Genomic DNA, 20,693 nt, shown 5'->3' on the forward strand with positions numbered 1-20,693 from the left:
CGAGTGTTTTATAGATGTGTTTGCACGCAGAGTTTGTATGTATGTGCGAGTGTTTTATAGATGTGTATGCACGCAGAGTTTGTATGTATGTGCGAGTGTTTTATAGATGTGTATGCACGCAGAGTTTGTATGTATGTGCGAGTGTTATAGATGTGTATGCACGCAGAGTTTGTATGTATGTGCGAGTGTTTTATAGATGTGTATGCACGCAGAGTTTGTATGTATGTGCGAGTGTTTTATAGATGTGTATGCACGCAGAGTTTGTATGTATGTGCGAGTGTTTTATAGATGTGTATGCACGCAGAGTTTGTATGTATGTGCGAGTGTTTTATAGATGTGTTTGCACGCAGAGTTTGTATGTATGTGCGAGTGTTTTATAGATGTGTTTGCACGCAGAGTTTGTATGTATGTGCGAGTGTTTTATAGATGTGTATGCACGCAGAGTTTGTATGTATGTGCGAGTGTTTTATAGATGTGTATGCACGCAGAGTTTGTATGTATGTGCGAGTGTTTTATAGATGTGTTTGCACGCAGAGTTTGTATGTATGTGCGAGTGTTTTATAGATGTGTATGCACGCAGAGTTTGTATGTATGTGCGAGTGTTTTATAGATGTGTATGCACGCAGAGTTTGTATGTATGTGCGAGTGTTTTATAGATGTGTATGCACGCAGAGTTTGTATGTATGTGCGAGTGTTTTATAGATGTGTATGCACGCAGAGTTTGTATGTATGTGCGAGTGTTTTATAGATGTGTTTGCACGCAGAGTTTGTATGTATGTGCGAGTGTTTTATAGATGTGTATGCACGCAGAGTTTGTATGTATGTGCGAGTGTTTTATAGATGTGTATGCACGCAGAGTTTGTATGTATGTGCGAGTGTTTTATAGATGTGTATGCACGCAGAGTTTGTATGTATGTGCGAGTGTTTTATAGATGTGTATGCACGCAGAGTTTGTATGTATGTGCGAGTGTTTTATAGATGTGTATGCACGCAGAGTTTGTATGTATGTGCGAGTGTTTTATAGATGTGTTTGCACGCAGAGTTTGTATGTATGTGCGAGTGTTTTATAGATGTGTATGCACGCAGAGTTTGTATGTATGTGCGAGTGTTTTATAGATGTGTATGCACGCAGAGTTTGTATGTATGTGCGAGTGTTTTATAGATGTGTATGCACGCAGAGTTTGTATGTATGTGCGAGTGTTTTATAGATGTGTTTGCACGCAGAGTTTGTATGTATGTGCGAGTGTTTTATAGATGTGTATGCACGCAGAGTTTGTATGTATGTGCGAGTGTTTTATAGATGTGTATGCACGCAGAGTTTGTATGTATGTGCGAGTGTTTTATAGATGTGTATGCACGCAGAGTTTGTATGTATGTGCGAGTGTTTTATAGATGTGTATGCACGCAGAGTTTGTATGTATGTGCGAGTGTTTTATAGATGTGTTTGCACGCAGAGTTTGTATGTATGTGCGAGTGTTTTATAGATGTGTATGCACGCAGAGTTTGTATGTATGTGCGAGTGTTTTATAGATGTGTATGCACGCAGAGTTTGTATGTATGTGCGAGTGTTTTATAGATGTGTATGCACGCAGAGTTTGTATGTATGTGCGAGTGTTTTATAGATGTGTATGCACGCAGAGTTTGTATGTATGTGCGAGTGTTTTATAGATGTGTATGCACGCAGAGTTTGTATGTATGTGCGAGTGTTTTATAGATGTGTATCCACGCAGAGTTTGTATGTATGTGCGAGTGTTTTATAGATGTGTATGCACGCAGAGTTTGTATGTATGTGCGAGTGTTTTATAGATGTGTATGCACGCAGAGTTTGTATGTATGTGCGAGTGTTTTATTGATGTGTATCCACGCAGAGTTTGTATGTATGTGCGAGTGTTTTATAGATGTGTTTGCACGCAGAGTTTATATGTATGCGCGAAAAAGTGTATATGCATGCATTATTAACATAAGATGTATTGGTATGATTTTCATATGTGTTTGCTTGAACATTCAAAAGTATACATGTATATGCGAGCAAAGTATATATGTGTATGCACTATATGTATTCATGAGCGCAGTTTGATTTTTACCCTAAACCAATAGCATCTTGCTGCAGACGAGATGCACTGTCAGACACATGCACTCTCAGCCGCACATGCGCACTCGTCACATGCACTCTCAGCCGCGCATGCGCACTCGTCACATGCACGCGCTGACGTATTTCACGAGGTGAACTGTAATATTCTATTAATAAAATGTGAAGGTTACTGCTTTTTAAGAGTACCGTGAATACTGGTGGTTCGGGACAAGGCCTGGTATTTATTATAATTATAGCTGAAATACATTAATGAACATCTACACTAATAATGAAAATACATTACTAAATAAAACCTTTTCTTGTACACCTATTCTTCTGGCCTAAAATTATAAACAAACACACATATATACACAAATGGTTCATTCTACAATAAACAGGTGCTTGTTAATCAATGGTTTAATGAAACAGTTTTATTATATAGACATACATAAAGAGCAGGACAGGTCATATGTGGCATTGTGAAAAAATGTAACATAAAATCAACCCAAAACAAAAAATGGACAACCCTGTTCAATTTTGTACTCTACAAAAGACTCTAAGGTGCATTTTGTCCACCACATTTTCTAAAAATGTATGCATGTCCTGCATAAAAGTAAAAACAAACATCAGAGGCTCTACACTATCATGTTCTATGACATCTATAGTGAAGAACTGTTCCAAGGCCTCTGCAGCTTCATCATCCTCTAGCACATTATGAGTGGAAGCTGAACTGAGCCAAGGAGATCCCCAGAGTTCTCCAAGCACCACTGACTGGCAGTTTTAAGATCCGTCATGACACGCTCCTAAGAAACAACAATGCAGGAGATGATAAATAAAAATATGCTGAACAATAATGGCTACAACCTCTCTAACAAAACCTACTTTTCGTGGAGACTGAACCACCTGCTTCTCCGATGCAAACTCACAGTTGAATAGAATGGTTTCATCTACCTAAAAAGCAAATATACATTTTTGTTACCTTTACAACTACCTTTTTAAGGTTCCTGGTACTTTTCCTGAGGAGTTACCTGAGAAGTTACCTGTCCGTCAAAAGGCTCTTCCTGTTAGGGGAGAAAATACAGCACAAGTTTACCAAGTTAGTCATGACAACATGCCATTTTTAACCTTATGATTAGTATATGCTTTTACCTGAGAGATTTCTTCCACCTTCCTTTTTTGCAACCTATATATAGGCTGCTGATCACCTCTAAGGAAGGCTTTGGACTCCTCAGTATAGTGAGCAAACAATTTTCCATGCCTGGAAAATAGTGATTGAATTTTAAGATTAATTCTTTCTCATAAAAGCTTTAAATATTCAAAATACAAACAATTCCACACATTGTCTAAAAAATAACTATAAAGTGCAGGTCACCTACAAACTTTCCTGTGAGTTGTCAAGCAACGCTACAAAATTAATTTAGATAACGTTAGTTCTTCAATAAATTACTGTATGAAGAACAGGTATCGTTACCCAAGTATCATAGATGCGATATATCTACCATTAATTATAAGGATTAAGTTAGTTTTCGAAAACATTATCTTAGATGTAAAAGTATTGTTTTAATATATATCTAATACTGTATGAATGAAATCAATATACTTACAACATTCGTCTGATAATGTTAAAGAACGTTTTCGATTACATTTGTCAAATAATTCATAATAACACTTTTACTTCGACTTAATCTTGTTTGAGAATAAATAAATAGATAAATTGAATATTTAATAAATATACTTACAATTGGCCTGTAGGTGCATTTAATTCACACACGTGTCTGACAGTTTGATGTAATGCGCATGCGCGGCTGAGACTGCATGTGTCGGAGTGCGCATGCGCCGCTGACAGTGCATCTAGCCTGAGAGTGCATCTGGTCTGCAGCCAGACCCTTCTCCCCTAAACGGCGCCTCATAACAAAACGTTTATAATCCCCACCCACTTTGAAGCGCTGCTAGACTGCTGTGGAAAAGCAAATTGACCCGAAGTGAAATGAACTGAGCCAAGTCGTACTAAACCTGATGGTACCATCCAGTGGAAAAGCACCAATACATGGAGAGCAAGCCAGGAAGGAACACCTGGTAGGTTCCAGGGAGCTCTTTACATTTTGTTTTTCATTTCATGAAGATCTGGAATATTTTTTGTGTGAAACACATGACACTAACTAAGAGTTAATGCTTCTTTTCAAGAGTTTACATTTTCTAAGAAATTTCGTTCATATAAGAAATGCATGACTTCATTTTCAATTTTTGGACATTGAAAGTCTATACTTTGTGCCTGTTTGTTATAAAATGAACAGAGATTATGTAGATATTATGAACCTTAAGTAGATATTATATCTAGTAAAATAGAAAGCACTATGCAAATAATAACTAAATAAAACTGTAGGTTATGTATTTTCTAAGGTTTTCAGATATTGTACACAAGTCAACAAAATCTATGCGATAATAAGAACATAAGATACAAAAACTAGAGGTTGCACGATCTGCGCTAAACCACATATGGTTCCGGTCTGAGACTGGTTGTCTGGATTTTGTGTCCTGAAATGCGCGGTGATGCGCGCTGTTATATCCACAGTTTATATAACATTCATCACCCAAATGCAGTGAAGAAACAAACACCTGAACTTTTCACATGTATGCTCTCTATCTCTCTCCTGCACACAAGTGAAAGTGACGTCTGCGCATGCTCCTTCTCCTGCTCTCCTGTGGCCATGTCGTGTGCTTTTCCTGGAGAATTGTCCAATAAGGGACTAAGGAAAACTGTTACAAAACAGTTTTATATTAGAGGTGCACCGATTGATCGGCCAGAAACCGGAATCGGCCGGTTTTCGCATGATCGGTTGTGAACGGTAACCGGCCGGTCAGTCTCACGTCTTGCAGATTCGAAGCCGATCGTATGTTGCCAGCATCGCATACACACATGTAATGCACAGACAATTTTTGACTGTCCAGTAGTTCACCTTCGCTGCTCCGTCTACTTCGGGTATGTAGTTCATGCTAACTGTGATGCTAAACTCTGACACATGCTAAACTCATGTTGAAGTCGTTCACTATGTGTAAAACAAATGTTAATTCCATTCAACCCGATTAATTGTCTTACGTTAAAACTATGGTCATTTCACTGAGGGAAAATGACATTCAACACGACTTGAAAAAAAATCCTATATTTAAAAAATCCTTTTTATAAAAACTATAAAAAATGTATAAATCAATCAATATTTGTGATATGTATCTGATTGAGTTCTTTTCTAACACAAAAAAGGGCAAATACTGTACATATACATATTTAGAGTAGAATTCACTCACATGTTTTTTATATACTGTCAATTATAGTTTGTGGTTATAAAATTGGAATCGGCAAAAATCGGAATCGGCAGGTTTCTCTTATAATAAAATGCCAAAAAACGGAAATGCCAAAGAAAATTGCAATCGGTGCATCTCTATTATATATGTTCGAAAAAAACTTTCCAAAACCTGTACAGTCGCTGGGGGAGTTTATCGAGCACAGAAGTAGTACGTTATACACCCAACTCGTTTTTTGACAAGTTGACCTTGTTGAGAAGGTCAGAGAAGACAGCGTTTGAGAAGACAGCACGTTTAACATTGTAAAGAAGTCAGAATGCATGACACACCGTTGCAGCACCCCTTTAAGATCTTCAACACTTGACTCATAAGCATTAGCCAAAGCGACAATCTCTTCCTCCCTCAAAAATCTACAGCTTGTCGGATTTAGAGCCTGGATGCATTTCATGGTGTTGCAATTGGTCTCTGAAAAAACGCCTTCCCATTTCCCCAACCATGGTGTCCAAGACAGGGCAGAACACTTTGGCTCAAAAAAGATCCTTGCTGTCTGGTTCTACATGATGTCCAAGTGTTGGAGTGATTAATCCACTATACTTTGACCACTGTACTTCAAGCCATTTTTGATGGACATAAGATCAAGACCAGAACACAAAGTTTTTCCAACAAAGAAATTAAGTGCATGTGGAACATTTTTGGCGGAATCTACAATGCCCAGGTTGAGACAATGCACATAAAATGCATGCTTGGCCACAGTCTTTATTCTTGCTTGCACACCTGAAATGGCGCCAATCATTACATCTGCCCATTATACCCCTGACTTACCAGTTTTTTCTTGTACTCCAATCCATAGTTCGCCAATCAGCCAATTATTTTCTCAGTTAAGCCAGTAACATCAAGCTTTTCTGCCTCTTGAAATTCTAGAAAGGTCTCGTAAATCAGACCATTGTAATAGTATCTCAGAACAATTTACATAACTTTTTTTTCTGAACATCTTGTTTCAGCTACGATCACATAAAATTGTACACTCTCTTTAACTTTTTTTGCATGATTTCCTCTTTCACCATTTGGATGTCAATTGGATTCAGTCAAGAGAGGCTGAAGTGAAGTTCCTAGATTTGTTTTGTGTACGTGCAAGACTCTCAGTTTTGAATGCTTATATATTCTAAAAGCTATCTTGTCAGTGCATATCAGTTTATTAATGTTTTTAAGGCTAAACTATTTTTTATAAAAATAACTTTCATTTAGATTTCAGAGCATCTTTAAAGTCTTTAAAGACTCATTACTTTTTTTATTTAAAAGTGTCACAGGTAAACCACAGACGGGAGAATACACCAAACATGACACTTATTTGGAACACACTTTAACAGATAAGTAGACTTAACTTTTAATAAGGTAAATATAAAAACTGCCCTGATAAAGATAAAACTGGAAATAACTTCTTATGGCAAAATTTCAGAATCGCAAAAGAGTAATTCTGCTTTTGTTTTTACACAACTGTTTTATGTTTTTGAAATTAACGATGCAGTTTAGCCATTGGTGTTTGTCTTATAGTCAGACTCTTCTATGCGGCAGAGATTATGCTTTTGTAAAATGCCTTTTAGTGTAAGCTCAGAACACAAGACGGCTGGACGGAGGTTCGATTTCCGCAATCAAGAAAAGTGGCGTGATGCATCTCCTGAAGAATATAATCTGACAGAATTATTTCCAATCCGGATCTACGGATTTTCCCTTTAAGCTCATTCAGAAATAAAAGGGCAGGACCTGGCTGTATGGATGAGTTTCATCAGAGTGCTAGCTTGCTTCAGAGTCTGAAAATGGAGTCGACTGTAGCATCTGAAGTTTCTCTGCTCAATGCTTCAGTGAATGATGCCATTATGTCAAGGTTTGGCTACACCATTCTGGCCGTTATCATTGGTTTCTTCTCAGTGTGTGGCATCATATTGAACGTGACGGTGATCGTGGTGACTCTCCGGCACAGACAGCTTCGTCAGCCGCTCAACTTTGCTCTGGTCAACCTGGCTGTGGCCGATCTCGGCTGTGCAGTGTTTGGGGGGCTGCCAACAGTGGTGACCAATGGCATGGGCTACTTCAGTCTGGGCAGAGTGGGATGTGTTCTGGAGGGTTTCGCCGTTGCCTTTTTTGGTAAGTGTATCTTTTGAAATACGTTAGACATTTAAACGAAGTAAGTTCTTGAGATATGTCAATTTAGTGTTAGGAAAGCTTGGTGTCTTTACACTTGATGTATAAATCGATCTGACACACAGACTTTGATAAAAGAAGGCGAAGCATTTTCATATATCTAAAGGTCCATATTTAACGATCCTAAACAAATATCTCTTTCTGCCGCAGGTATTGCCGGTCTGTGTTCTGTTGCGATCATTGCGGTCGAGCGCTCTCTGGTGGTTTGCAGACCCGTGGGTTCGGTTATCTTTCAGACGAGGCATGCGGTGATGGGAGTGATTGTGGCCTGGCTCTGGTCATTCCTGTGGAACACTCCTCCACTGTTCGGGTGGGGTGGATTTGAGCTCGAGGGCGTGAGGACGTCTTGTGCTCCAGACTGGTACAGCAGAGACCCGGGAAACGTCTCCTACATCACCTGCTACTTTCTCCTCTGCTTTGCACTTCCGTTCTCCGTCATTATCGTCTCCTACATGCGTCTCTTATGGACCCTACGACAGGTAAAAACCTTCACGCCTTCAGAAAGATGTCATGACGCTCTGATATCACTTTATATATTACAATGGTCAGTTTTCACGTATGTCCAGATCAATCTGAAAACAGATTGCAGTTACAAATGCATTAACAATAATATTTTGTTTCGGTTTTGTTTTGTGCACAGCCAATAGACATGTGTTTTACAGGCATGTGATTCACCACACAGACACTATTATGATTGACAGTGAGCATTTTAAAATGATAATGCAGTAATATATCTGAACGAGATCTCGCACAAGTATACAAATGATTTCTTTGAATCACAGGTGAGTAAACTGAAGATGTCAGAGGGGGGAAGCACCGCTCGAGCAGAGATGCAGGTGGCCTGTATGGTGGTTGTCATGGTGATGGCCTTCCTGCTCACGTGGCTCCCCTATGCTGCTTTTGCTCTTTCTGTCATTTTTGACCCCACACTTTACATTGACCCCATCATCGCCACAGTTCCCATGTATCTGGCCAAGAGCAGCACTGTTTTTAACCCCATCATCTACATCTTTATGAACAGACAGGTGAGAGTCTACCTCATGCTTACATCACATCATTTATCTGTCTGGACTGATGTAATATTGCTCATTCATTCTAATATCCTGTATGAACATTTATATCGTCATTGTCATTTTGAAAACATACAGGTACAACTTCAGGAAATGGAAAATCCCTGTCCTTTTTCAGTGATGATACTGTGTTGTCAAAGTTGACAAGCACTTTTTAATGCTTTTTATTGTTTAGATATTTGTAAACTCAGTGACTAACATAAAAGGTAACTAAACAAATCGAAATCACGAATCACAATTGAATCACCCTCATGTCATTCTAATCCCCTTTGATTTAACTTCTCCTTTGAATCACAGCCGCCCTTAGGTTTAGGCACTCATATGTACATACACAATAGTACTTGTGTTATAGTACGCTATTATATATCAAATTAATCATGAAAATGACTTTTTTAGTGTAAGGATAGTTTTGGTTAAAGGTGTGCTAAATTGTCAATTATTAACACTCAGTTTTTTTACTGCAAATTATCACCCCAAACTATTAATTTAAATGTAGGCCTTTACATTGGTCAAAAGCATTTTACATCTCATCTTTATAATGTGTGAGTGTGATGCAGAACTCTATCTCTCTCTCGTTGTGTCATTGCATCAGTTCAGAGAGCATGCTGTGGCATTCCTTCTCTGTGGCAGAAGTGGGTGGTCTACTGAACCGGCGAGGTCAGAGGAAGACACCACCATCACCTCCATCACCAGGAGTAACAGAGTCACGCCTTCATAATCACATTGCTTCTTCACAAGTGCAGGACATAATGAACCTGGAGCAAGACTAGTGATGAGGAGTCGCCTCCTAATATGCCTGAGAAGTATTTGACTTTTTAAATTTGATGTTCCCATTGGCTCAGACCACATCCCTGGTACGGATGATTGGTAAAAACAAGCAAATTACATTTTAAGAACCAATAAAGACCACACAACAACTGAAACTGTGGTGCAATATAATGCACAAAGTATTAGTTTGCTTAAGTTACTCCAATGTCATTCTAGATGTACATGTCTTTCATTCTTTAGCCGAACACAAGTTGAGTCATTTTTATTAATATCCTGGCTCTTTCGAGGGAACTGGAGTCCCTGAAGTTCGAAAAAGTACATCCATCCATCATAAAAGTAACTCGTATGACTCCAGGGGATTAGAACATGATCCTGTTTCGATTGGAAGTAACCTAAGTCTAAGAGTCAAATCCATCAACTCCAGCAGTGGGAGGCGAGAGGCTGAGTTGACTCCAGAAAAACCAGGAATCGAGCACTGAACCTGTAACATCAGGGGTAACAATGTCACACCTCCACAGCATCTAAAGCCCGGAGTATAGTTCCCTTTCAACAAGTACGCGAGGGACAGCGTACAGTGGGAATTGCGCAAATTTCACTATCAGAATAATAGGCGTGAACTGTACGTGCAACACCAGAATTTTGTAGCTTCGTGTATATAGTAAGCGCAGGCTGGACATGCGCATCCCATTTCCTGTCCTGGGAGCATCAATTCAATGTAGTTGAAGAAAGCCTGACCCCTGTCGGCCCGGAGAGATATTGCAGGGCTCCAGACTCACTTTTTTACTAGTAGCACTCTAGCCCCTGACAAAAAATGTAGGGGTACACCTTAAATCAGTCAGCAATGCATTTATTCACATTTTCCCCAAAATAACTGTATAAGTGATACTGAAAATAATGTCTACAGAGCAGCTTCCTTATTGATTGCTGCTAAATAGAGAGACTCTGGATTCATTTGAACCAAATAAATTGTGCTTCTCCAAAAGGATGTTATTAAATTGTTTACAGTGTTACACATTAAAGCAAAATGGAAGGCTTTGTGTGGTGTTCTCACAGTGATTTTATTGTGTACTAAGTGACACTATTGTGACACTTTTCCTCACTCTCACAAAACGTAACGTCAAATATAACTTAACAAAACATTTGTCTGTCGTTTGTTCTTGCTGTGAACGGATTTGAAATGATGCAGCGATGTCTCTCAAGTAATCCACAGATAAATGACTTTAATTTAATCGTCTGCTATATCAAATCGTTCGTCCGCGGGCTCAAGAAATCAGTAACAGCAAACTGCAACACATAGTAATGCGCTCACATTGTGTATAAACTGATTGTGCATGTCCACTGCAGCTGCAACATCAGTGACATGTGAGTGACCCACACACTGATGCGCAGTTGACTATCACACAGCCTGCACTGATGGCGGGCTGCATTTCTTCTCGTCTTTCCACATTAAATAATTTGCAAGTCGCTCATGCGCGAGTACTTCTAAAAATGCTTGCGCTTTCTTGAAAACTGGTCACGAAATGCAACCCTTGAGTCGCCTTCTGGAGCCCTATATTAAAATATGTCGTAATGCGCATGCGTCAAAATCCATGCGTACACGTCAAAAGCAGTATACTTAGCAAGGCTGTGCGTTCGGGTGTACGCTTCCCCTACGGTACACGTAAAAAAACGAAGTATGCCACAGGCTTAAAGCTATTTAATTCCCAGCCGGTTTTATGGAAAAAATCTAATCTCTTGATGCTGTCAGTGGAAATTATATAATGATTAAATGACTAATGCTCTCCTGCTGTCTCTTTGATTTGATGAAGCATTGTAGAATAGCTTAAATTCCATGTAATCATATTATAGTTCATCTTCTCAGGCTCAAACCTTTCTTCCACCATATGTGAGAGTCTGTACATTAGATGATTAAACGAAGAGAAAGTAACACATCTTCCATGATTCTTCTTTGCAACTCTACAACTAGTTATTAATAACAAGTATTATAATTATAATAATACACAATTATTTCGTTAAACGCACTTAAGCGCGGTCCCGTACTGCAGGTGGCGTGAACGACTCGCTGGTTACAGTCCCCCCCCCCCAACGCAACGTCATCACTGCGCTGGACCGGAAGTCAAACTGGTTTCTGGTTAAACACCAGTGACGATGGTGTATGTGTCAAACGGTAAGTGTTAAAAACAAGTGTTGTTTACGTTTGTTCATTTTTCAGAACCGTGTCGCTTTCATTCTTTACACATTACCGAATACAGCAAACTGTGTGGATTAAATACCGTGACGTTTTGTGTTATGATGGCGTGTTTTTGTATGATAACTCGGTACGTTTATCAGCACAGTTTTGTGCGCTTCTCTTACATTAGGGTAAGAATGATGAACGATTGAGATGATGTGTGAGTTTAGGATAAACATTATACTTTGTAATATGATGAGTCCTGCTATGGTCACTCTAATGTGTTCGTGTTCATGAATGTTTAGGATGACGTTGCCTGGCGAGCATTAGCATACAGTTGTGCGATTTATAATTTCGCCACATTTGTTTCAATAACTTCTTATTGTTGTGTGTGTTATTCTTTGACGATAATCCGACAGTTTTACATGATGGAAACGAATACGTGTAAATGTTTTCGTTCTTCTTTCAGGTGAAGTCCTGGACAGCCGGACTCGGTCGCCATGGAGACTGTCGTTCTTTAGCGACCTCTTCTGGGGTGTAGTCGAGTTTGTTGGCTTGTTGTAAGCGTTGTTCGCTTTAAATCACGATGATTTTGCACAATGCTTTAAATGATGGATGTATGATCACCATCTTACTATTTGTATTTTCCATCAGCTTCCAGAGTATGGTTCAGCCCGATCTGTCTAAAGATGGAAACGCGGTCGCATCATCTCGCTTCAGTGACGGCAGAGGGTTTGTACACTTCATCTTCATCACGAGCACATGTTGTGTTGTGTGAATATTTCAATTGTAATTGTATCTCACAGACCTCCAGGGTTCCCTGGCCGCAGACGAATGGGCAGAATAAACCACGGTGCAGGACCCACCCCCCCTCCTATGGGCGGAGGAGGATGAGGACGGTAAGAAAGACTAAAGAAACTGACACTCATTCATGAGAACTGTGTGAAGAATAACAGGAGTTTCTATCTGTCGCACTCGCAGGTAAACGCCTGCGCACTGATGCAGGCGTAGGGGAGTGTGATGTGCTGCCCGCTGGATAGTCTTTCCAAATCACACAGTATGACACGCTCCTCTCCTCATGACTGCCACCGGTCTCATGGCCGTTTCTTGACGCTGCTCTGGGAATTCCTTCTCTAAGGGGCCAAAGTGGCTGATCACGGCAGTCAAACACACACACATACATACATACATACATACATACATACATACACACACACAGATGTTACTCGCTGGCTCTGATTTTCATTTCTTATAGATTTCACGTTTGTGTAGCAGTTTCTATATGAATGATTCGCTTGAATAAAGTAATTTATGTTGATCTTATATTTCATCTTTTTGCATTTTATGTCATGGTTAATAAAAACAAAATGTGTACAAAAAACAAAATGTGTTCATCATTGAAGCTGTGGTTTGTGAAGCGTCACCTACAGGTACAAGAAACGTTAATTTCATATAACATAATAGCTGTTAAACAATGCAGAAATTACAGAGTTGGCCTCATACATGCTTCCCCAACGATTATATCCCCAACGATGAATGGAACACTTATCAAGTAAAAGTATAAAAAAACAAAAATATTACTAATACATTTTTCCTTAATATTTTGAGTGAGAAGTCTCCCCCCAATTTGGAGGAACACTAATATTTAAACATCACTTGCAAAAGTCACAATAAAACCAGTGTATTTAAACCAGTCATAAACTTACAGCTGATTTTTTAGTATTTAAGTATGGAATCTCTTTTTCACACTGTAACCTGCACCGGAAGCGCTCATTCATTTCTAAATTCACTTCAATAGTGAAACCAATCAGAAGGCGCAGTGCAGGTGCAGTTGAGCTCGCGTCCGGCAGGTGCAGTTGAGCTCGCGTCCAGCAGGTGGCGGTGGTGACCCTAACACTTCCCCAATTCAACGCAACAGAAGAAGAGTGCGAGTGTGTTTATCCATCAACAGCTACATCCAGATTGATTTCTTCATCATGACACAGACAGACAGAGATGCTGAGAATGGTAAAGATCGAGAGAAAGAGGCTCGCGGAGTGAAGAGACCCATCGCGCCTGCGGCTGTACCCGAACACCTGCACGAGGTGAACGCACATCATCATCATCACCACTAAGTTTATCATGAACCCATAAACGTAATAAATGTCATGTGCTACTCCTGGAGAGTTCAGCTCCAGGATCAAACACACAATCATATGTTTTCTATAAAGGTGATCCTGAAGACCTAGATCAGCTTCTTCAGATGTGTTTGATGTGGGTCTCCAGGACCCCTGATGAAGAGGACATAATGAGTCAAAATAATCACTGTCACTTTCAGCAAATTCAGGGCAACTTCATCGTGGTGATTCATCCAGGATCAGAAACACTGCGGATTGGTCGAGCTCCAGACACACAGCCAATGAGTGTACCTCACGTGATCGCCCGCAGACACAAACAGGCGGGACAGAGCCCATATGAAGACCAGTGTCTCCTGAGAGATGGACTCAACGTATGTCTGCTGTCATTCACCCATTAACATATCATATCAGATCATAAACACACATGACAGATTGCTTGTCGCTGAAGAAGTGTGTGTTCTGTAGAGCGCAGACAGTAATGAACAGAGACAGAACGGCCTGAAGATGATCGATCAGGCAATCTGGTCCAAGAAAATGTCCAACGGAGTCAGAAGAGTCCCTGTGTCTGCACAGCAGGTGTGTGTGTGTGTGTGTGTGTGTGTGTATACAGTGGGAGTAAGTTTTAAGACTTTGTGTTTGTGTCTTTTCAGGCTAAATTGTACAATAAACAGATCCGTCCTGCGGTTTTGGATTCAAACTGTAAAGTGAAGTGGACACACACATCTCATCAGCCTGAATACCTCGTAGGAGAAGATGTGAGGAAACACACACACTACCTACACAACAACACGCTGCACAATCTACACAACATCCCTAATAGATCAAGTCAAAGGGGATAGTTCACCCAAAAAAATAAATTCTGTCATAATTTTCCAATCCTTGATTTGTTCCAAATCTTTGAATTTATTTGTTTTGATTGTTTTGATTGACTTTTCTTGTTGATGGAAGGTATTTTGAAGAATGTAGGACGGCAATCACTTCTGGGGCACTTTTGACTACCATTGTCAATTCCCTTCTGTGGGAGTCAATGGGGTCCAAGAACTGTTTGGTTACAAGCGTTCATCAAAATATCGTTCTCATGGTTCAACCAAACAAAGAAATGTATACAGACGTAGGGAGTCAGTAATTCATGACAGAATTCTTATTTTTGGGTAAGAAGATTTATTTTATATTAAAGTGTCCAGTTCATATCCAAGTTAATGTTTATTACTAGCAGCAGTTCTATTCAAATTTTTATTGATTAGTAAAAAGCAAATAAACAAAATGTTTATTAAAAGGCTTATTATTGTGTAATATTGAAAAAAATGTTCAGTCATTTAATATTTGTAACACGAGCATTTACAGGCATATTGAAAGATTGTGAGAATGAAGTCTGTTTTTGTATTTTTAATATAAATGTTTGATCAAAATGATGTTTAAAGAACTTTATTCTCAAAATCGAAATATTTTCTTGGGACAGTAAAACACTGAGTAAAAGTATTATGGACACACGTCATTATTAACACCACACTACATTATAACCCCTCGATACTCGAAAAGGATTTCCAATTCATATTTTTTTCCTAGTGCTTTTCACAACGTTGCAAGTAAAACATTATTGCAGATATGGTATTACAGCAAAAACTTTCGTGAGATGAAAATACATGACAATTATATCAATTTCCACAATTGTAAGAAACAAATGCACACATGAAAAATTCCAGTCATTTCATCTGAAGACTAATTCCTACCTCACGACTTTATGTGAATACAGTTTATCATACAGGTGTATCATTTCTTCAGGCTGTGAGACATTTAGTCAACATGATGTATATCATATTAACTGGGCATGCCATTCCGGCTGACATAAGCTGAAAAGGGGGAAAATGTTTAGTAACGCAAAAAAACGACAATATACATGAAGAATTTTGCAATAATGACAAAATATACACACGAGTTGTGTTTTTAATGGCAAAAGTGTAGTGACATCATTGATTCGATGGTAGTGTTTGCACTCGCCTGTGAGTGTCATTTCTTCATCTGTTGTGTGTGTGTTTCAGGCGTTAAATGTGAACCCCACAGACAGTTACAGCATTCACTGGCCAATCCGCAGGGGTCAGCTGAACATCCACAGCGGTCCGGGTGGATCTCTCACAGCCGTGCTCGCCGACCTTCAGACCATCTGGTCTCACGCTGTTCACAAGCTTCTAGAAATCCCGCTGAAGGATCTGAAGGTACACACACACACACACACACACACTATCTAACATTGTGTGTGTTAATTATGTGATCTTCCTTCAGCTGAACATGAAGAAAGACGTCTGTCTCACACAAAAATATTTTACGCTCATTTAATGGCAGTTTAGAAACTCCAGAGTGAAACTGAGCTCTTCACATGTTGCTATTTCTGTGTTGTTTCAGTATTACAGATGCATCTTTCTCATACCAGACATCTACATCAGACAGCATGTGAAGGAATTTGTAAATATGCTGCTGCTCAAAATTGGCTTCTCAGGTATGACATGTCTCATCGAGTTCTGTTCATTCTCAAGTGCTGAGTGATGAATTCACCAAGCAAAAGGACCTTTAGAAATCCACGATGTTGATGAGGATTCCGTTTCATTTACACACATTGCATAAACATTCGTCTTGACCTCACGTGTGTTGTGTGTAGCTGTGGTTGTGCATCAGGAGTCGGTGTGTGTGACGTTGGGCAGCGGTCTGAGCAGTGCATGTGTGGTGGACGTGGGCGATCAGAAGACCAGTGTTTGTTGTGTTGAAGATGGAGTCTCTCACCGCAGCTCCAGGTCATGCGCACACACACACACACACACACACACTGTTGCGGTTGTAGAGATGATTGTGTGTTACAGAACAGATCGGTGGCAGTCACTCCATCAGCTTATAATTTTTTTAAAGAAATTAAATATAAAAAACGAACTTCTCCAATCTGTTTTGTCGCTCATCTCAAGAATGAATGATATATTTGCCCTCGACAGAGTATCAAGCAGGTGATTTTCTGAGTAGTACCGTGTTGTTTGTGTTGAACACAGGTTGTGTCTTGCCTACGGAGGTTCAGATGTGACGCGCTGTTTCTTCTGGTTAATGCAGAGAGCCGGTTTTCCCTACCGCGAGTGTCGTCTCACTAACAGACTCGACTATGTGTTACTGCAACAGCTCAAAGAATCTTTCTGTCATCTGGACCAGGTCACCAAACACACTCTCAAATAACACTCGTATCATTCACCAACCTCTCCCCAATGTTTGAGCGTTCCTAGAAGATCCCACGAGAAGATTTCTGTAGTCTCTAGTGTGATTATAACATATGAACGAGTCATGCAGTCCACAGAGCTGGATAAACATAATATCTGTGCGGTTATAGAATACAACTCAACACCCGAGAGCGTCTAGTGCTGTGATCTAATAATCTCTTACTGATCCGTGCAGGACATCTCAGGACTTCAGGATCATGAGTTCCGCACACGTTTCCCAGATTCTCCGGTTCTCCTCTATCAGCTGCGGTTGGGAGATGAGAAACTTCAGGTAGTGTAGATCTAATGGGATGTCTTCAGTAGAGGTTCATGAGTTCATCTGATCGTGTTGTTTGTGATCAGGCTCCTATGGCTTTATTTTACCCCGCTGCGCTCGGTATTGTGGGCCAGAAGATGACATCACTGCAACATCGCTTACTAGGAGACGCTGAGGATCCGCACGATGAGCACTACCTGTTGAGCACACAGAGCAAACAAGACCAGGTTCAGCATCTTTCACTCTCTTTTGTTTGAGAACATTCTCTGAATCAAGTGATTGTTTGTGACGGTTCAGTAAAATTCATGACAGTGACAGTGTTTGTTTCACCAGCACAGAATCTCTAGTGTCACAGAGGTTTCAGCTCTTAGATTTATGATCTTACATCTGAGTGGATTGTGATGATATTTATAACGCAGCTCGTCTTTGATCATTTGTGAAAGAATGTCTGAAGTACAAGAGTAAACTCTAAAGGAAGTTTTCGAAAAAGCGATGAAGTCTTGCACATGCATATTACGTGTTCAGTCTGTAGACATCTGTGAGTATTTCCCAAACAATAATGGGGGCATTCATCAGTCCACTGCTTGGTTGTGCTGTGTGACACCCATTATCATTTCTCCAGCTAAAAGTATAATAACTACACCACTACACCCAGCGTGGAGGTGTAGTATTTAAATACACAAACTATGAATGCTCATACATGCCGAAAAAGTGTATTAAAAGTGCTTTTAGGTTAAAAAAGGGTACTTGTATGTGGGCAGGCACGTAGCGTTTCTTTATAGTGCAACAGTGCCACCCACTGGCTAGGCTTGCGTAATACAGCGCTTTCACTCCTTTTCCCAGAACCATGTAAATTCAGATCGTTTTGATAACGCTGTTGTGTGTACGTGAAACTTTTTCCAAAACGCACTGTGAGCTGGAACACTTTAAACCGCTTTAACACTTCTCCTGTGGACTGTTTGTCAAACAGAAATGAGATAATTTATTGACAAGAAACAGCATTAGGAATCACTGGTTGAGTGTAATTTCTCTTGTTCTCTCGCAGTCGTCTAAAGCCTTGTCAGAAAGGAAGTCTTTCCATAAGTCTGGTTTTGATGGAGACTCCGGAGAGCCGTCAGAGAGGGCGAATGTCTCTGTGGATGTGGAGTTGGGTCACAGTCAGACGGAATGTCTCGCCGCAGCTGGAGGAGATCCAGAAGACAGCAGCAGGAGCACAGCCGTCACTCAGTTTGAGGGGAAAGCACTCGGCATCGATAAAGCCATCTTACACAGCATAGACTCCTGCTGTAAATACTTCTTTACATTATCTTACACACGGCTGAAGCTCAGCAAACTATCAAAAACACACTGTACAGCACCATGATCCATTACATTTATTATAAAGCAGTCAGTTCTGGTCCTTGATTCTGATTGGTTGAGCCACGTTATAATCTGTTATAAAATACCTGATTTGTGACTGCTGACCGCCTTACATAGCCTAAGTATCACTGTGCCACTGTCCTGGACTTGGACTTGCTAGGCATATGGCATAACCGATTTATAAAAGCAATAACCCAGCTTACTATAATAGGTGATTGTTACGCAGCGCAATCTGAAGACTGACTTTTGTTGTGGCATAGTAACTAATTACATTGTGACAACTGGAAAAGTGAAATTACGTTACGTTGTTATGTGTCAGTAAGGGACCGTAACGCTGTGAATGACCAGACTTGAAGGAGATCCTAAGATATCTTACTTCTCACTGGCTGTTAACGTTTACATTAATGCATCAAAAATATTTCGCTTTAAATGTATTAAAATAATTAAGAAAATTGATTCAATTTAAGACGCATCAGCTTTGGGAATATATGAAGTGTTTGGTTCCAAAATGAGATTGAAATCGAACTGCAGTCTGTTTGTTTTGATTTAAGCCATATCATTTAAAACAACAAAACACGATAAAAAAAATGGAGTCATCTCATTTTGGAACCAAACTCTTCATATATTAAATGTAAATTCTGGAGCAAATAGTAATCACGTTATTGGGGCTCAATATCTTTAAAAAGCTGAGATTCAGCCGCTGATGTCAAAGCTGCACACAAAACACGTTTTTGAATGGTTTTCTACATGGCTGTGTTCTTCTGAACGTGTGTCATGTGTGTGTTTGACAGCGTCAGATGAAACCAAACGTAAGATGTACGGCTGTATTCTGCTGGTGGGAGGTGGACTTCTGTTTCACGGCGCCCAGGAGTTTCTGCAGCATCGCATCCTCAATAAAATGCCTCCGTCTTTCCGCTGCCTCGTGGAGAGTGTTGACGTCATCACACGACAAAAGGTGCGTCTGTGTCGGTCTGATACATTTCTTTCACGTGTGGATTCTTGTTCTGCTGGATGAGAGATTTGTGTTTGTATGAACTCTACACCTCAACATCAAGTGTTTTAGTGTGGTTTACTGTACGGTTTTGTGTCCTCTGACAGGACATGGATCCTCGGCTCATAGCGTGGAAGGGTGGAGCGGTGCTGGCGTGTTTGGACACCACACAGGAGTTGTGGATTCACCAGCGTGAGTGGCAGCGTTTCGGCGTCCGGATGCTCCGCGAGCGAGCCGCCTTTGTGTGGTGAACCAGAGATGTTTAAAGATGTGAATTCTGTCTGTATTCAAATCTTGTGTTGCTGTTAACAGTATGTAATGTGCCACAATGAACCTGATTTTTGTAAAGAAGTTAAAAGCTGAAACCTTTTAGAATAAAAGTTTGAAACCACTTCAGTTCTTCATTCCAAGCTCAGCACACGATATGAACGGGTGAAGCAAACAAACATTTATTTAGTGAGTGATTTGGAATTATTTCTCACACTTGAGCTTTTGCACACACGTGTCAGGAGTCTCAGTGCTCTTTAAGGTTGGATATCGAGACCCCAGTGTTGTTACACATAAGCAGGGCCATGTGAGAGAGAGAGAGAGAGAGCACAGACAGACTGATGGAGTGAGCACCGAGAGAGAGAGAGTGAGTACTCAGCACAGAGCGAGAGAGTGAGCATAGAGAGAGAGTGAGCACAGACAGAGAAAAGAGCAAAGAGAGAGAGAGAGTGAGCAGTCAGCACAGAGAGAGAGAGAGTGAGCACAGTCTCAGAGAGAGAGAGAGAGAGAGAGAGAGAGAGTGAGCAGTCAGCACAGAGAGAGAGAGAGTGAGCAGTCAGCACAGAGAGAGAGAGAGTGAGCACAGACTCAGAGAGAGAGAGAGAGAGAGAGAGAGAGAGAGTGAGCAGTCAGCACAGAGAGAGAGAGAGTGAGCAGTCAGCACAGAGAGAGAGAGAGTGAGCACAGACTCAGAGAGAGAGAGCACAGACAGACTGATGGAGTGAGCACCGAGAGAGAGAGAGAGAGTGAGTACTCAGCACAGAGCGAGAGAGTGAGCATAGAGAGAGAGTGAGCACAGACAGAGAAAAGAGCAAAGAGAGAGAGAGAGTGAGCAGTCAGCACAGAGAGAGAGAGAGTGAGCACAGACTCAGAG

General features: G+C 40.4%; 3 protein-coding genes across 4 annotated transcripts; all 3 read left to right on the forward strand.

The window, feature by feature from the left end:
- The first annotated feature begins 7,129 nt into the window (after positions 1-7,129).
- Positions 7,130-10,263, forward strand: parapinopsina (parapinopsin a). Of its 2 annotated transcripts, XM_056729539.1 has the most exons (5): positions 7,137-7,253; positions 7,350-7,513; positions 7,721-8,049; positions 8,353-8,595; positions 9,233-10,263. In XM_056729539.1, the coding sequence occupies exons 1-5, from the start codon at positions 7,141-7,143 to the stop codon at positions 9,356-9,358; spliced, it is 975 nt and encodes a 324-aa protein (XP_056585517.1). In that variant the 5' UTR covers positions 7,137-7,140; the 3' UTR covers positions 9,359-10,263. The 2 variants fall into 2 exon arrangements, with proteins under 2 accessions (XP_056585516.1, XP_056585517.1); XM_056729538.1 differs by having other exon boundaries at positions 7,130-7,513.
- A 1,160-nt stretch (positions 10,264-11,423) lies between these two features.
- Positions 11,424-12,481, forward strand: selenok (selenoprotein K). The gene is made up of 4 exons (XM_056729579.1): positions 11,424-11,575; positions 12,048-12,138; positions 12,233-12,310; positions 12,385-12,481. Exons 1-4 carry the CDS (start codon positions 11,557-11,559, stop codon positions 12,479-12,481), a joined length of 285 nt encoding a protein of 94 aa, XP_056585557.1. The 5' UTR covers positions 11,424-11,556.
- Positions 12,482-13,478: 997 nt separating this feature from the next.
- actr8 (actin related protein 8) lies at positions 13,479-19,943 on the forward strand. The gene is made up of 13 exons (XM_056772240.1): positions 13,479-13,662; positions 13,896-14,066; positions 14,161-14,271; positions 14,346-14,450; positions 15,735-15,908; positions 16,096-16,189; positions 16,349-16,481; positions 16,728-16,881; positions 17,122-17,217; positions 17,289-17,429; positions 18,248-18,488; positions 19,353-19,516; positions 19,660-19,943. Exons 1-13 carry the CDS (start codon positions 13,555-13,557, stop codon positions 19,801-19,803), a joined length of 1,836 nt encoding a protein of 611 aa, XP_056628218.1. The 5' UTR covers positions 13,479-13,554; the 3' UTR covers positions 19,804-19,943.
- Positions 19,944-20,693: the final 750 nt, after the last annotated feature.

The sequence above is a fragment of the Triplophysa dalaica genome, chromosome 18 (genome assembly GCF_015846415.1).
Source record: "Triplophysa dalaica isolate WHDGS20190420 chromosome 18, ASM1584641v1, whole genome shotgun sequence".
NCBI lineage: Eukaryota > Metazoa > Chordata > Actinopteri > Cypriniformes > Nemacheilidae > Triplophysa > Triplophysa dalaica.